This window comes from Rhyacophila brunnea, unplaced genomic scaffold (genome assembly GCF_057557595.1).
Source record: "Rhyacophila brunnea isolate RB1 unplaced genomic scaffold, BYU_Rbru_1.0 scaffold_11, whole genome shotgun sequence".
NCBI classification, from domain to species: domain Eukaryota; kingdom Metazoa; phylum Arthropoda; class Insecta; order Trichoptera; family Rhyacophilidae; genus Rhyacophila; species Rhyacophila brunnea.
The window spans coordinates 12,557,143-12,576,347 of NW_028232763.1; the positions used below are offsets into that span (position 1 = coordinate 12,557,143).

Below are 19,205 nucleotides of genomic sequence, written 5' to 3' on the forward strand. Positions count from 1 at the left end.
AAATTCCCAATGCGTGATATCGCATAATGGAAATTGCGTGACGTCTACCTATACATGTGCGAATGTCGCTGTGCGTGAATTTAATTGCTAGTTACTGTATTTAGTGCGTTGTCCATTATTAATGTCATTGTATTCAAGTGAGTTCAATACTTTTCTTCTAATTACAAAAAACGGTGCTCTGGAGGCTTTTGCGATTATCTCAAAACTCGATTTTTGGAATATGTGAGTTATGACACTTATGACTCTAGACAACTCATGTGACGATAATACGAATACGTGTCATAGCACGCATTGAGACAATGTTTCTCAGACTATGGCACCAACTTTAGTACCTATGTACTCCAATAATTTCTTCTAATCCACAAAAAATGTTGTGATGAATTGCACATTGTGTTACCATCACAGAACAGATTTATTTCTGAGTTCCCTGGATGCAATTGTGCATAGGTGTAAGTTTTGTATTACTTACATAAGCTGATGAGATGCACCCATAGTCTAAGGATGCACCATTTTTCGTTATGTCGCCGGGCACTAAGACACCTTGCTGCATCCCTGGGTACACGAAGGCGATTAAATTTCACTTTAGCGGTGGAAATTTGAAAAAAAATACATTTCCAAATCAAAAGTGCGTCAAGTTTTAGTAATGAAAATAATAATAGTCGATGTAGGTACTCATTTACCGCGAAAATTTCTCTTGCTATAAAAATATAAATGATTAAGTATTTGTACACAATTCACTTAAATATTATAAATCACGTTAGTGGGTTAACGGTTTATATTGAATAAAAAGTATATTTTTTGCCAATTATTTTCGATCGCTTCTAAATTTTATTATTTTTTTACGGATCGTAAATAGTCTAAATATTATTGGTATAAAACAATAATAACTGGCAACAAAAAATATGATAAAACAAAACGTAAACATAGATTCGAACACGCACTGTTAAAATGAAAACCAAAAACAAAAAACTAATATTTTTATAGAGAAGTAAAAATTAATTTCAATTTCAAAATAAAAACTCATAAAAAATCTTTTGAAATCAAACATTTGTCCATAAACAATATTAAAACAGAATTGACTAATCTTTCATTCCCTTACTCACTTACTGAATGTAAATGTATTTTTGCATCATATCTAAAGGGGCTCGTAAACGAGCAACTTTTTAACGGCAATATGATACGGCAATTGTGTTGCTGTTAAAAGTTCCCCAAAATACGAAAATAGTAGTCTACGTTCTAGTCTTGGTTCTGGCAGCATGGTTGGTCGATATATCGAATATCGAACGCAATCGAAAATACGGCAATAATTGCTAGATAAATCTATGTCATTCTCGCTCTGCTCCATATGTGTGTCTCTGTTTGACCTCACCCCTAGTAACAATAAAAACATTAGTGACAGCCGATTAGACAAGACATTGATTGTTAAATGAATGTTCCAATGAATAAATGGACAAAAAACAGGGTATTGGAGCTTATTAATGAGGTTTATTTACGTCCGGAGCTATGGAACGTTGAAGCCAAACTATATAATCCCAATATGAAAAGGCCATCTATCAAAGCTGCACAAACGTCAAATTTCACTAAACGTCAAATTTTGACATTCTTTTAAAGTTTTTAAATAAATAACTATCAATAAATAATTCCTGGTTTCACGTTTGTTTAAGTAGGACCCAATCCAAATCCTTCTTTCATTTTGGATTTGTTTATGTGATTATATGGTGTAGAAATTTCATTCACGTGTACGCACAAAATACATCGGCCTCACTGATGTCAGGCCATACATTGTCCAGCAACTGGGCCGGGGCAATAGTTGCACCATTCTTTGACAATAATTGTACCGGCAATCTTCAATTTTTGATGCTTGTTTACGGGCCCCTTTGATCAATAAACCTTCGTTCAAAATACTTTATATGAAGAAAATCAAAATGTAAAAATAACCAACGTTTTTTCTATTAATCATGTGCAGTGACGTCCCGTGGGGGGTAAGCAGGCCATGCGTTGCATATGGGAGGCATATTATAAAGGGCGTCGAATGAGGGAATGATTACAATTAATAATACAACTTTTGAGAGCAGTGCCGGTTTTCCAAGAAGCAGACAATCAACATATTAGTTTTAAAATAATCATGACATAAAAATCCAGACAGTGTAATTATTACTGTTTTATTGTAATATCTACCCTTTGTAATACATATTGTAATGGCCGTTTATCGCACATTTTCACAGGGGTGCATCCAAACCTGTCAGCGCCACAGGCCTCCAAGTACCTAAACCACCACTGTTTCAGAGTAGGTTTTCTATAAAATATTCTCAATAGATGGCGTGTATGTCAATAAATTGAAAGATTTTCGGTGTACTTATCTGTTGAAGAAATTGCAGACAGTTTTTAACTACAAATGAAAGGGACCCTCTCATTCTAAGCCTACTAAAAGGCGGCACTTTGCCTAGAGACATCACTGATTATGTGTACTTAATTAATTAAATATATCGTGAACTGTAATTCTTATTCAGAACTTGTTAGTTGTCGAATAAATGATCTATATACAAGTAATAATATCTTATTTTTTCGATTTTTAGGACGAAAGCTCAGCACTATGCAAGGAATCCGGCAGAAAGAACGGGCGCTGCATCAAAAGAAAGCGATCGCCCGAACCCGAGCAGCTAACGGCGGAAGAAGAAGAATATGCTAAGTTGCGCCAGCTCCTCAGGTTTGAGGAGGCACCAGCCTACCTCCAGCACAACCCGTTTATACGAACCGGTTACAGAAAATATCTTCCCACGAACTTGTGCTGGGAGAGGTTAGTTAATGTTATTTATTATTATTTATGGAAGTTTGTTAAGAGCATACATCAGTGAAACGACAAATGATTTTCAACAATTATTGTTCTACTCTATCAATTCTCTCACTCTATCTACTCTATCTATCTATTCAACAACTATCTATTATAGATGGAACGAAATTTCGCACTCGTTGCCAATCGGTGATAGTCGAGCTGTGAGCACGTCAATTTGTTTTGTGATGGCGTCGGAGGAATATAGTCTTAAATTGTGTAAAGATGACTAAAAAACGTTACCCATTTACTCGAAAAAGAAAACATGTCAATGAATATATTATTATTATTACTAATATAACAATAAACATAACAGTCTTTTTAGACCATGCCTCAGCTGAAGTATAGCCTTAAAAAACGAGGTTATAAAATTAGGTAACCACCATAAATAAACCTTCTTGCCAATTGGGTTGTATTGGTTAACACATTTTGGATTCATCATTTATGGGTCCACAAGTAGGTATTGGCTTTCTCCAGAAACTTTCTGCATACCTACCTGACGACTATCCAGCGTAATCCTTTTCCGGGTATTTTGTATGAGTAGGTACAATCTTCAAATATTCCGTGGGTCCAGCTATCTTCGTATAGATATATGAAACAAACCTTTGTAATTTTTAACTCAGCTTGTGGTATTTTTATTTGCGAAAACATTTTCTTTAAACTTCGACATAAATTATTACTACTACCTCACCATGTTCGATCCTAGGAGGATCATTATGGGCCTCCACGGAGTGATGGTTGTATTAACAGATTTTGTTTTTACGAGGAATAGATGTTAGCTACTTGCTCAACCTATTAGGTACATACTCTGACTCCAACCACAAATTGAAAAACAAATGTGTATTTGCCAAACCCAAGATTCGAATCTGGGACCTACGACATTACAAGCCGACGATTAAGCCGCTCGGCCATCGTGGGCGTAAATAGTGCGCACCAAACTGTGTCAGTCGTAATTATTTGTTTTCATTATGCATACTAAGAAAACTCGTATATTTTGAGCGTACTATAACTTTTAAATATCGTACATACAATTTATAGTATGAATACTATAGTTATAGTACGGTAACACTGGTATGTGTACTAACGCATTAGTAGTGCGACCGTAAAAAGAAATTTCAATATACCCAAGGTCCACTTCGTTGGTAGTGCTAGTTATTGCTCATACTTTGAATCCAATATCCATTATGGTAAACGGTAGAAAATAATGATTTTTGCATATTTAAATAAATGGTAATATTTTAAACGAAATATCGAATCGAACGTTTTCATTTATTGCGAACAGGTTATCCCATTGCATTTAAAGATAATCATAATCAATAACCAGCTCTACCATGGTAATTCGCAATTCAGTGCCAAGGCCTGAATATAGTCGGCCTTGAAAATACCACTTGGTAATATAATAATAGTATTTCTTAATACATAAATTAATAATAATACAATATAACGAGCAGTAGCGTACCCAGGGGGGGGGGCCAGGGGGCCTTGCCCCCCCCCCCCCAAATATGAAAATCATCAGAATGATTTTACACATTGAAATTGAAAGCCAATAAACTATACCTTGGGCTTAGACAAACAACACGGAAAAAAATGATTTGTAATTCTCCAGCACCCTTTTTAGTAAAATTTCTTAGATTTTAATTTCTAACACAAAAATTTCGAAACACTGATGTCCGGTTTTTTTAGAAACCCGTTCCCTAATGAAATTCTCGGTGTCCACCCGAATTCTGGAGTGGTATAGGTCCCTAGCCTGGGGGCCCGGGCTGTGGGGGGCCGGCGTGTCGGGTTGACCAGATAAGTGAGATAAACATACATCATAAATTATCTTTAATAGTAAAAAAGTCTATTACACTTCATGACTATGAACATTTTAAATTATATAATTGTCCAATATATTTTCAGATTATTATATTGTGTTGATACTCGACAGCTCCATTATTAAAGTAGATGTATTGAAAATCGCCAATAATTCACTGCATAAGTACCCTCAATTTGAACTAAAACACAATTTGAAAAACGTTAATGTAGTGTTTCACACTGTCTTTAATCTAAGCGGTGGATAGGGGGCCCGTCAAATACTCTAACCCAGTGGTCGGCAAACTCATTAGTCAATAGAGCCAAATATCAACAGTACAACGATTGAGATTTCTTTTGAGAGCCAAATTTCTTAAACTGAAATTATATGCGTAGGTAGTAAGTAGGTACACTGCTAATTTACTTAATATACTTTGGTTAAAGTTTTAAGTTCTTATTAAATTATAGGTAGGTACACTGAATAAAACAGAATATCATACGTAATAATGATCTTATTTATTAATAAAAATTAAATTGTAAGTCAGGTATCCATAAAATTGAACCATGACAATGACTGACAAACTCAATGTGAATAATGGCCTTGCATCTCCTTGTAAAGTTTGGGTAAGTCAGATTCGTATGTTGTTGATTTAATTTTAAGCACGATTCCAGGTTCTCATCAATAAATCGATTTCTCAATTTACTCTTGATTTCCTCTCTTGGAAATCTTTTTACTTACCACAAAACTTGCAATATTAACATTGTTGAAAGATTTTATTCAGTACCTAATTAAATACAGAACTTTATTTTTCTTGACTCTTCTCCTCGGCTGCTTTCTTCCTTGCATCATCGACAGAATATTTAGCGCAAAATTACGAGTTTTTAGTTGTAGTATCTCTCTACATTTGAATGCGCAAACTTTTCCTGACACATAAATAAAGGTCGGTAAGCCATTTAAGTTTTGAATAAACGCTAAGTCTCGGTCTATTCAACATTACATTTACGGTTATCCTCTTCTCTTCTTTTCTTTGCTTCTTCTTTGTAGCCATGTCAAATATGGCAGAGAGCATCTGTGGAAGAGCCGCACTCAAGGGGCCAAAGAGCCGCAGTTTGCCGACCACTGCCCTAGCCTGAGGGCCCGTTTCAGGATGTGGGGGGCATGGTGTAGGTACACCGAGTGCAATAGACAAAAGACCGATAAACGAGATATTAGGCTGTGTTGTATTGAGTAGGTTGTTTATAATTTAAAAGCAATAATACTTTTTTTGTCCATTTTCAATTAATATTTTGGAACCTCAATATTAAAAAACCAAAAATCTGCGATAAACATTTGGCGAAAAGAACGACTACACCCACTACGGTGGTGGTTTAAATCAAAAGAACATTTTCTTCGGTGGAATTCGGCATAAATATTGTAGATCTCTAGACCAGTGTTCCCCAAACTTTCGACATCTGTGTACCCCTTCTATAATTTTCGTAACACTGAGTAATCCTCGTCAAAGAAAAATGCATATAAGTACTTAAATAACAATCAAAATATATTCCTTTTGTAGTACATAAACAAAATAATAATAAACGAAAAATAAGATTCATTCATAATAAAATATAAATAAAAGTTATATTGAAAAAAATAACATTCATTATAAACCATGAGAAGGATGAAATTATTTATGTTGAAACGACAGATCATCATAATTTGGTTCCCTGGTTATTAATTTTAATCTGAGATGCGGTTATACACCCAAAGGCTGTTCCTTTTTTTGACTTAATGTCTACAAATGCTGAAAAGCAACTTCACATAGATATGGAGTTGAAAAAGGCAATGTTTTTCAGGAATTTCTCTGTTAAAACTGGATACACATGTTGAATTTGCAACCTAAATGATGTTTAAGTACACTCCTTATATTTATTTTGCAAGAATCCGTCTGAAGCTAATAATTCCAACAATTGCTCTTCTTAGGCATGCGATAAACCTTCTAGCATGGATGTTGTATTAATGCTTGTTGCACCAGGCGTAGCCATAACCCGGTGCAGCGCGTACCCCCACCAAACTCTTCCCGTACCCCAGGGGGTATGCGTACCACACTTTGGGAAACACTGCTCTTGACCAAGCGGGTAGCACAGCCGATATTATTTAAGTAATGTTTAAGCATACTAGGTACACATGGCTACCATGGTCGCTGTTCACTTCCAATCCGCCAGTCGCTGATGACACGCTCAACGGTTACCGCCACTATGCCTCCAATTTAATAAAAACTAGGAGAAACTGTACAAATATATCGCCGTGTATTGTGAAATTATGTAAAAATATTTATATGAAGAAGAAAAAGAGCCTATGGGACTAATTTCCATTCTCCTCCTTCGTCCCCCCCCAATAATAAATCCTGGGTGCGCCACTGATAACGAGGTATAGGTAAATCGTTCTACAGTGGCACTATAGGCGACACGCGGTTGTATTGGAATAGTTTTCTGCAATGCTTGTGTCTATGCTAGCGAACAATACCACTACAACTGTATGGTGGTTTTACCGTGTCCATGGTGCCACTGTATACTGATTTACCTATACTTAAATCGGAATTTATTTCAGACACAAATAACATATACCTACCTATTGCTATCAGACTATATACATAATTAATCATATCAAATACTCGGCATGTGATATTGTATTACATTAATCTATACTGATTGATCAATTGTTATTCATCTCAATTTGTAGAGATAATATTTTTATAGATAATAGATTTTAAAGTTACACATTTAATCTGAGAGTAAAATATTGCATAACAAGTAAAATAACGTCTGCAAATGTAATAATTATCTATTTTTTCATTTAAATATCTTTCGTCTCACTCTATGACAGCCTATGTAAAAAAATATTTTACTGTATAGGTAGGTATGTCAATTTTGTGCGATTAGGCGTAGTTTAAAAAAAAACATTGAAAATAATTTGTCAGTAAAATATATGGTTTGGTTGTCAATGGAATGCCATTATTGTTTACAGTTGAATAAAAAGATTGACCAGAATATTTAAAGATGTCCTCAATTTGTGTTTTTTGCGAATCTACTCAAAAATTTCCAAACATAAGTATTATTGCATTATTTAAAATGAATATCCTTCCAGTTTATTATTTAATGTTGTAAAATATAATATATGTTAGAAAAATTCTACCAATGAATATAATGTTTATAATACATTATTTTAAATTGAACTGTCGTTTATGTGGTAGAGCTACATTACTATAATTTTAAACAAAGTTTTTTGTTAATTGTATAATAAGTACCAATATTATATATTTATAAATAATTTACAATTAATAATTATTTCAAATAGAGAAAAAAAGTAGGCTTATTTATTCAACACGCCGTACAGTATCCCTAATAAATATTAACAATAATACAATATATTTATAATTATTAATAGGTTGGTACGAATAGCTCAGAGAACAGACTACGAATATTATTTAAATAAATTGCCGGGTTCTTTTGAATTCAGAATAACGAAAAGGATGCAAATGGCGCAATACGGTATTATACGATTTGGATTATTTTTCAGCGTCTTCTGGTGGACGAACGAAACCATAAACATTTGGTCTCACGTCTTCGGCTGGTTCCTGTTCCTCGGCCTCACCATCAACGACCTGATGCTACTCAATATCCATGCTTCCTTCACGGATAAAGTGGTTGTGGCCATTCTGCTTTCGTGCTTTCAGGTAAGATAAATCAGTTGGTATATTATTTTATTAGTTGCAACTTTGTGATGTTTAAAATTTCGGAGACAAATGGTGGATCGTTCTGTAATAAGTACCTACATAAGGCTATTGCCTACCGCAACTCTGTTGTTGTATTAAAAATAGTTGGTATAACATAATAATATTAAGATGTTTTCTACTTCCAATATTTCACTCTAGATTAGTTAGAAAAGTTGATTAAGTAAATTCCTATAAGATGGTGGTACCACAATTTATAATGTAAAATCACTGCTGGCAAGTAGAATTTTTCAAACGACTTCTGTCATAATATCTGACAATATGTAGTAAACGTTTGATAATCATCTGAATCGTACACTTTTGCATTTGCCGCAGCAATTGAAAAAAAACTAGTGTAAGTAGTACTATTATAACACATTCCGAAATCAGGATGTCATCGCTTGCAGTCAATGATTATATTGTAGAGTTCGACAAAAATATTTTTAAACGGTATAAAAAATAGATAATGTTAAAGAAAATGTTTAACAAACTTTTCAAACTACCCTCTCAGGCGTACACGCGCACGTATATGTATTATTTATATATACTTTCATCTGCACATAGTTATATAGCTGTCAATGAAAACAAAATTGCACCGTTTCAAAATTAATTGTCTGTTTTCACGCCTGGCTAGGTAAGTATTTGGTACATGCACCAATAAAATAAAATCTAATTTAAATAGTGTTTTAATGTGACAATTAAGTTGGCTAGAATGTATTTATTGTTTAGTTTCTCTTTATGAAAATAAATCTTAACTAGACAGCATAGAAAATTGACATCGAAGAGCGACGAGCATTTTTGCTAGTGACATTTTCTATTGTTGGAAATCAATTTGGTTTATGACTCCAAATTGACGTGCCATATGATATAGTCTGATTGAGCTGATTTGTGATTTACTTTCACGGTGATAAAAACACACCGTGAACGCGATAATTTGAAGAAAACGGCGGAAAATTTTAGTGACAAATGATTTATGAATGATATTTTGTGAAAGCTACTCGTAGTTAAATTGGTGGAAAAATGTTTATTTTTGCGGATCAATAACCGTAGATTTAATATGCTGGTGCCTTGAAATTATTTATCATTCAATACGAAGAGAAAGTTATTAAAGGTCGATAAGCAAGGTAGGTACTACACATTATACAAAGCTACGTCATCTTGACTGATTTGCCATATTATCAAAACACCTGTTGATTATTTAATCATCTATTTAATATTCTGTAGATTAGCATTGAATTAATAAATCAATGTAAGGAGTTTAGAATAACCTAATGAATATTTAGGTCATTTAGGATATCAAACTATATGCAGTGATGTCCCGTGGAGTAAACAAGGGAAGCATTTACAGTAGGGCTAAAGGGCTCATAAATAGCCAAGGCTCCTAAATTGATAGCCCCCCCCCCCGGAGCCCGAGGAATAATTTTAAAACATCCATGAAACAAATTGAGGCACAGGAAGTAGCCGCCTCCGCGCCAAGCTGGACAAAATCAATTGCAAAGAATAAAATATAATATCAGAAGCCACCCAATCACCCTCAATCACAAAATCAAACACATATACAGACCTACAAACTTATCTGAAGAATGGATGGGGGAGCCATAGTCGAAAACTACCCAATCAAGACTCGCAACTGGACAGAATCTGACATTCGAATGACGTTTCCAATATGGCATCCATATGGTACTTCGTAGTTCCATTTTTGACCGTTCTTCAGATAAGTTTGTAGGACTGTAAGTAATTGTGGGTGAATGAAACAGGCACATATTATTATTGAGGAAGCTAAACATACGATTAAGTGAATAAATAATATAATTAATTGTAGTTCTTGGGATCTCGGGGCTATAGGTTGTGATCGAAAAATCTCGTCTCGAGAATTCTCGAAAAATAATCAGAAAAAAGTTAATCTTGAATTTTGATAAATTGTCAATAGGCCAAGCAGCCGACTGCAACTTTAAGAAAATCTGATTTATCGGTAAGAAAACGCCTTGAGTTTGATTATAAATTTAATTTCTTAAATACTCGGCATTTTTTTTGGCCGGAAAAGGCTAAAAAAGCCCTCGACTGTCATAAATTTGTCAGCGAGAAGAGGTAATTACGTAATAATGTAGATTTCTAATGGCTATCGTGAATTCTCGAGAAATCAAAAAACCAATCGAAAACTTAATATTCTTGATTTCAAGAATTTCTCGAATCGTAAAATATAAAAAGTCGATAAATCACTCGACGGCTTCGCAAAAATGTTATTGTTGTTTTTATCGATGTTTATTGATTGGACCCAGAGTATGGGCCTAATAAGTAAAGCAATTAGTGTCTAACATCCATTTCTCATAAAAACAAAAAATGTTGATACAACCTCATATGATTTTCTTGGAATCGAACATGGTTACAACAAAGTATATTTATGTATCGCGTAATATTGTGTGTTTCGTTTTTCATACGTATAATTTTCAATCCTTTCAAGTTATGCCAAACATGCACCTTTATCAACATTTTAGAGAAAATCCGCTTGATGTTCGGTCACAGTTTCACCTCCGCCAATTATTTAAGAGAAAGATAATGTAATGTGTATGTTGTAGGTATCTATAATGTGTTAATCGAATGTCGAATTGTGTGATCATTTGGTGTAAGTACCTATATTAAGAATGGGCTCGTTCTGAGGGCGAACCGGTTGATAAACTTAAACATAAATTTAAACAATATAATATAACGCACGTCAATGGGCGTTAACAGTGAATATTATGTTTCGTTGAAGATGACACGGCAATAAAAGTTATTGCAAAACGGGGTTAGCACGACTTTGTCAAAATTGGGTTAACTGTTTATGAAACACGTTTGATTGCGGTTATTTAGAGCCTAAACGAAACAAAATTATTTATTTATTCACATTTCTTTTTATTCTTAACTCTCGTCTCGATACCACACCGCATACACAGCTGATACCAGTAGGGGAGTGGTAGTCACATCGAAAGACACCATCGATATAATATCGAAAGAAAGAATCGTTGCCAAAGTATCGAAAAATCCTTATGAAACCATTGGGTCTATACTATACACAATCAGTGTTGCCAACGGTCGTTGACTAAAACATGCCAGACGGGGGAAAAAAACAAGCTATTTGGCATAAAAAACGCTAGATTTTGTGAAAATAAAATTGCAAATAAATTTACTTATTCTACCAAGAACGAAATCAATACTTTTCCTTTTGCGTATCGAAAAATTGAGCAAAAATCGAAAAAAATGTCTATATATACTTGTAAAAATCACACATTTTAACAGAAATATATTTCAAAATTATCAACTATATTGTGTCAACTAAATGTCGTTTCATGTCATTTCGATAATCCTCAAACTGATGTAATATACTACATACCTCGGGCCAGTGATGCCAACCGTACTATCATTATAGTACAATATTATAATTTTAATTCTGCGAAAAATGTAAAATACTATAATTTTACGCCAAATATACCAAAATACTATACTTTTAAAGGATTGAAGACGAAAAATGTTCCTGTAATATATACTTTTTAGAAATACTATAATTTGTACGCCTTTGTACTATAATCAGCATAGAAAAAGATGTCAACACTGCCTCGGGCACACATTAAATTATATGATACCATTTTACTATAAGGCCATGAATGCTCCTATTATTTAGGTATGTTGTTTTATTTCTCACGCTACATGCAATAGGTACCGACATTAAGTAGGTATAATGAAAAGGCATGAAAATAAATAAACTAAATATCTAGAATATTTTCAGCTGCTAAAAAAACTGCTAAAGGCATCAAAAATGCTGGTAAAAACGCCCAAGCCAGTTTTTTGAGCTAGATGCCTATTGAAAAATGCTATATCTGGTAAGAAAAGCGCTAAATTGGCAATGCTGTACGAGTATCGAGATTAGTTTATCATATTTATGTATTGAAGCAGTTAATTATTGTTACCTACAATAAGTTAACCGTCCAAACTGTCAAAAAGTGCTAGGTATGTTTTAACAGCCCCTCTCTTGGCTGTGTTAACTTTTAGAGCAAGATAGATAGTTTTGACAGTTTAGACGGTTAACTTATTGTAACAATTATAATACCTCAATACATAATGATTAACTACCGCCGATAGCCGCGTTTTGTATGGAATAGACCCAAAGATGTCCGTAAGGGATTTTCTGAACAAGAATCGCAAAATATCGGTATTGATATAAAGAAAAGTATCGATACTCGACATGAAGAAAAGTGGATGGAGCTAGGCGAAGCCTTCATCCTGCTATGGATCGGCCCCGGCTGATGATGATGATGTTGAAATACAGAACACAGACACCTAATTAAAAAATAGGATGACCAAAGATGTCAATAATAGCAAGATCCCTCATGCTGTTCGCCTATCTTTTTTGTTATTGGTCCAATCGATCTTTGTGGTTTCTAAAAAATGCCAATCCATTTTTTGAAACGGTTAAAATTTTACATTTCACTAGGTACCTACTTTGTTACAGCGCATTTTAAATGTTGGGTTTCTAGGTAACTATTTTTGAACTGCAGAAAATTTTTGCGGACCACCGGTTAAGGAACTATGGTCTAACATAGAGAATAGAACACGTCTTGTGTTTCTTCCCATGCCAACCCTGAAGTGTGTATGTCGTTGAATCTGTAGAATCTTCAACGATGTAGCATCTACGAGATAGATTAATTTTTAACAGTATATTCATATTATTTTCAGGCGTGTATGATATTATCGAGTCTCTACCATACATTCTCCTGCCGATCTGAAGAGACATTCAATCATTACCTGATGTACGACCTGTTTGGCATCGCTCTCTCACTCCTGGCCATTTACACCTCTGGAGTGTACTATGCATTTTGGTGCCACCAGGTAAACAATATGATATAGGTACATAAATAATCAGAAAAATAATAGTTTTATATAAAAATGGGGTGCTGGTTTACTGGGGGCAGCCTTCTCTCTGCCATGAGAGGAGCAGAAGACTATGAGGGGTGGAGAGTCTTAGTCGCTTAGAATATGACTGAATTTCAGGGGGTTCACGATCCTCAGCCATGAGGGAATGACCAAAAACATAGAAACATGAGGTGAAGTTTCGAAGACTCCACTGGGTGGACACATAAAAAATTATGTTAATAATATTAACAGTTAACACCAACAAAAGGACGAAGATGCGTCAGGACAGCCTCCTTTTATACGACAATAATTATAATTAGGTCTATCGTCAAAATCCAAACATGAATTAAAAAAATAATAAGTATGAAGTATTCAAACTGGGGACGCACGAAATTGTAAGCTGAAACATTACCGCTTGGCCATCTTGTGCGTAATTTTGATTAGGTATCTACTCATTTTTAAATATTACGTTCTGTATAATCAATTATTCATAGCTTTGAATATACATTAGAGACATTAGAGCGAGGGCCGCGCGGCTTAAGCGACGGCCTATAGCGTCGTGGGTCCCAGGTTCGAATCCTGGGTCTGGCAAGTACACATATTGTTTTTCAATTTGTGTATGAGTCAGAGTATGGACCTAATAGGTTGAGCAAGTGGCTGACATCCATTTCTCGTAAAAACAAAATATGTTAATACAAACCTCCTCTTTGTGGAGGCCCATATTATCTTATTAGGATCGGACATGGTCGGAACCGTACAAAACTAACTAAAAATAAACTTGTCAAACAAAAAGTAAATTTGTCAGCTAATGCAGAATTCGAACCCGCAGCCCACAAATTGAGAGCAAAATATTCTGCTACAACACTACTGCATTCAATTTATTTCACTATTATTAGAACGCTATTAAAAATCACTGATATACTATTTTGATAGCAAATCCTTTTTTTTTGTCTAGAAATCTAGCTATAATTTTAATTATTTTCTATTAACAAATGATTTAAACAAAATTTAACAATTTCTTTCATTCTTTGTAAAAATTTGATACACCATAAAAAAATGTTGAATAAATGTTGGATCTAGTGGGATTCAAACACCTTCTTTAACGTGCCGAGGGCTCTTACCACGATGCTACAGTACTAACCATGCAGTTATTAGATGATAACTATGCCTTCTGTGATTTTAAATTTCTGTCAATAATGGCTACCATGTTATTCATTTTAAATCAAGGTACATAAATAATGTCATACAATGCGTAGATGCTGTCAGGATTACTCCAAATTTGGTTTTGATGTTTATGTAGATGGTGATCTAATTATTGATGTAAACGTTTTATCTGTATCATACCTAAGAAATATCTTTGTGTGTTTTTATTTACTAATAAATATTGTATACCTACTATATTACCCTAACAAAGTAATTATCTCTTACAATTAATTATTGCTTGTATAAATGAAATTTCTTAGTTACGTTACAAAATAAGAAGTTTTCTGTACTTTACTTAATGCTTAATTATATAATTTTTCAGGAGTTGCAGCTATTTTACTTGGTGTCTGTCACGTTGATCTTTGCGATTGCGATGGGGGTCCAACTCCCTCGTTTCAACATCCACTCCAACATCAAGATGTCAATTTTTGTCGCCTGGGCAGCTTATGGTGTAGTGCCGACATTGCACTGGGCAATCGCAATGGGAGGATTCGATAACCCGATGGTTCAAGTGAGTAATTTTATCTTATTAAAGGCCATATCACTATTTTGGCTTCATGGTGTAGCAAATTGTGGAAGAATCAGGAAACACTTAAAAGCGAATGGGTAACAACCAATCCTTGTAAAAGGTCAGTCAAGATACTTCGGCAACCAGTGGCGAAGGGTGACTTTTGGAAAGAGGTAGGCTATGGAGATCAAAGAAAAAGAGCACAGTTATCAGGTATACTTACGGGAAATAAGACGATAATACGATATTACTACTGATGAATAGGTACATACTAATGTCAACGTTACACTAAATCGATGAAATTTCAATAGCTCACTGACAATATACAATTGAGCGATGAATATAAATTATGTATTTTCCTATACCTACACGTAACATACGCCTAAAAATATATCATCGGTACATATAGCGGTATCAAAAACAGCTCAAAATGACAAACAACTAAACAAAAAAATAATATATATTTTAGTCTGACTGTGTTCACTAATAAATAATAATCACGAGATAAAATTATTATTTATTTAAAAAAATATTCTATCTTTATATGACGTGATTGAACCCATAATTTAAACTAATTTTTGAATTATCACATTATTAATTATTATTTGAATATAGCGGCAGTCATTGACACTAAATATATGCGGAGAAAGGCTTTGCCTTATAAGCTTATAGATTCCTATGAACAAAACCAGATTACCCTGATGCTATGTGACACGCAGTTCATACAAAAAGCACGCCAAAATCATCTCGAGTGAATTGATATTTCAATACTCGCTAGAGACGCTGCTTTGTCACTTATTTTTTATTTATTCTAAATTCTGACGATAGATGGCTCTCATTTATATTTTTTTAATATTAATTAATTACTAGCAGAGCCGGCTGGTGGTCGCCAGTCTGTCTCGTTAGGTCTTGCAGACGGCTTGGCGGTGGTGGATAGTAATATAATTGTGAAGTATGCATAGACGGCGCCATAGTTTTCCCTTCGGGATGAATTTTCATTCACCTCAGACAGTTTGACATTTTGCTGATTTGTCAGTTTTACGATTTGCAAGTAGTCACTGCCAATATAAATTTGGGGTCATATGCGTAGTCTATTTTGGAATTTGGCCTTCACAATATCGTCTGACACCACCTCAGGCTGCTTGGCCTAGCAGAACAGCTGGCAATCGCCAATTGCTACCACTGACATTTTAATTTTAATAAGTACAATATATGTGTAGGTATGTGCATTTAAATATGAAAAATAATTATACATCTCAATCATTCGAATATACAGCAATATATGTGATTCATATAAATAGAGATCCAATATAACGTGAATATTAATCTCTTTCGGGTCCCATTTAGATAATAGAAAAAGGTTAGCAGCGTAAAAAATAAATTAAAACATCATTTTGTTTCATTGTCTATTAAAAATAAATGCTTGCCGCCATAGAATAATATTTAAAAATCAAATTTGGAATTAAAAATTAACCTTAAACAATATAGTTTCCCGGTGTGGGACATTCATATCGAGACAAATGTTGATAAATAATAAAGCAATACATATTATATATGAGAGGAATAGACCAATTCTGATAAGAATAGGAATTTATAAGACCTAAAGATGTGGAATCAGCTTAAAGAGGCTTTCAGTGGATTGATCTTGGTTGATGATGATAATGACGATATTATTAATGGGTAAATATAATATCAGCAATTTTTATAAATATAGCAATTCATTCGACCGACAGAAATACAAACAACTTACAGAGGCCTTTATCCACCAGTGGATTGATTCAGGCTCATGATGATAATGACATTCTAAATAGATATAATATAATATCACCGATTTTGATAAATACAGCAATTCAAATGACAGTAAGGAGTATAATCAGGCTATGGGAGGTCTTTATCCAGCAGTGGATTATTTCAGGTCGATGATGATAAGGATGATAGAAATAGGTATAATATCACAAATTCGTTAAACCGATAGTAGTAGAATCACGTTGTGGAACCCTTCATCCAGCAGTGTATTGATCCTGGTTGATGATGATGATGATGATGATGATGATGATGATGACGACGATATGAATATGTAGATAAATAACATTAGCATTTTTATTAAATATAGAATTTCATTTAAGACTATCAAGAATACAATCAACGTAGAGAGGCCTTCATCCAGCAGTGGATTGATTGAGGCTCGTGATAATAATGGCATTATATATAGATAGGTAAATAATATTATAATATCACCGATTTTGATAAATATAACAATTCATGTGTAAGTAAGGAGTAGAATAAGGTTGAGAAGGCCTTCATCCAGCAGTGGATAGGTCCAGTTTGATGATGATAAGAATGATAAAAATAGGTAGATATTATACAATATCACAAATTTTGATAACTATAACAATTCGTATATCTAACAGGAGTAGCATCAGGTTGCGGAGCCTGTAGTTAATTGGTATAATATGTAGATATTATAATACTTTTATCACCTGTTGTTATGCTGTCTTTCACGTATTAATATCAGATTGATTAATAAAATAAAAAATTAAATTTCTTTCATTCCTTCAGTAGATTCAAATTTGCCATATTACTATATTGTAATCTATGGAAATTAGTAGCCTTTAGGTAATTATTCAATAAAAAAAATAGTGTGTGAACAGCCACAAAGAGGTATTTAAAAAAATCAAATTTGGAATACAATTACGTTATCTATGGAATTAAACCAGTGACAGCGCAGGGCAGACAATGCGAGGATTTCGAATTGTTCCAAAATTATAGTTTTTTCACTGCAAAAAAATTAAGTGCGCCAATGTGTACACGGTGACATTTGAATAAAAATAATTAGTTCTATCTCTCAATAAAGAATTAGAAGGTATTAAGCGACGAACATGTAATTTTGTTTGGCGTCAACAGTAAATATGGCGATCATATACGGTATGTAAGAAAATATCGGATATAAACGTCACGTACCTGTGAAATCATGGAAAATTTCTGAAATGTGTTCATTTCAATCGGTAGATGAATGGGTAGCGCACATTTCGAAGTGAAGATGTAAAAATAACAATAAAATATCGCTTAGCTGAGCTGTTGGTGCGTTTTACAAAATCTCTTAGGATAATAATATATAGGAGATTCTGATGATATACCTATTCAATTGGTTACCGCACATTTTTTTATTTATTTAAATTTAAATACTTTCTATCTATTTTTCTTAGAAGGTAGGCTTCAAATAATCGCCTACTATGGAGCCTTCGCCACTGTCAGCAATTGAATGCAGAACTATTCTAACTCACATTTGAAATATTTTACAGAAGTGTTCTTTGAAACATCCTATTTAAGTTATTTATTATTTAGAAGTCTAAATACGGTCTGTCTCTTTTAAACAATAATGTAGTCGATTACTGCTGGCAAAATCTGGAAGGAATCAGGAAATACGAGGAAAACGATAAATCCATGAGGCATCCTCACATTATTTAATTATAGAGTGTAGATTGTTGATAAATAATAAGTAGATAACATCGATTTAATATCATAGAAATACAGAATTAGTCTAAAATATTCTATTATTTGTTTTCAGTTGCTGTTTCCACGTGTAATCGGCATGTATGTGATCAGTGGCATCGCTTTCTTCATCTACATCTTGAGAATACCAGAAAGGTGGAGCTCTGGAAAATTCGATTACATCGGACATTCCCACCAATGGTGGCACATGTTTGTCGTCCTAGCTCTCTATTACTGGCATAACTCCGGAATGATGTATGTTCAGTATAGAATGAATCATGGCTGTGCTAATACAATGAGAATATTTTAAGAAAATAATCTGGATCCTATTCTGTGACATGGTTTGTAAAATATGTTTGTTCACAGTTTTATTAAAATAATATGAATGATGTTCACAAATGCACCACAATTACAATTTTTATGTTTCATCAATTTATTAAAATGCCAACAATAAAACATGACGTCACCGATTGCTGTTTTGTATTGTCAAAGATAAAAAAATAGTGAATAATATGTTTTCAAATTAATCAAACCATGGAATAGCGTTCAGTATTATGTCTCTCAAAGTTAATTTAAGTATTTATAAAAATATTTTCTATGATATTATGTTTTATTAGCAAAATAAATTGTGATCAAAATGTCTCTAAGGCTAAATGACTGCTAATATTGTCACAATAGCAGGCATTCTTAGAATAATGTTATGTTTAATATTAAATATGCCTTAATTGGTGCTGTATAGTATTAT

At 33.7% G+C, this 19,205-nt stretch overlaps 1 protein-coding gene across 1 annotated transcript in view; it reads left to right on the plus strand.

The window, feature by feature from the left end:
• The window catches only part of LOC147078367 (progestin and adipoQ receptor family member 3), a 76,975-nt gene extending 58,175 nt beyond the window's left edge, over positions 1-18,800 (plus strand). The window contains exons 2-6 of the mRNA XM_085956883.1: positions 2,577-2,797; positions 8,178-8,334; positions 13,081-13,233; positions 14,783-14,971; positions 18,537-18,800. Of these exons, the coding sequence (XP_085813009.1) occupies positions 2,577-2,797; positions 8,178-8,334; positions 13,081-13,233; positions 14,783-14,971; positions 18,537-18,770 (954 nt within the window). The 3' untranslated portion in view covers positions 18,771-18,800. The remainder of the gene's footprint in view (positions 1-2,576; positions 2,798-8,177; positions 8,335-13,080; positions 13,234-14,782; positions 14,972-18,536) is intronic.
• The last annotated feature ends 405 nt before the right edge of the window (positions 18,801-19,205 follow it).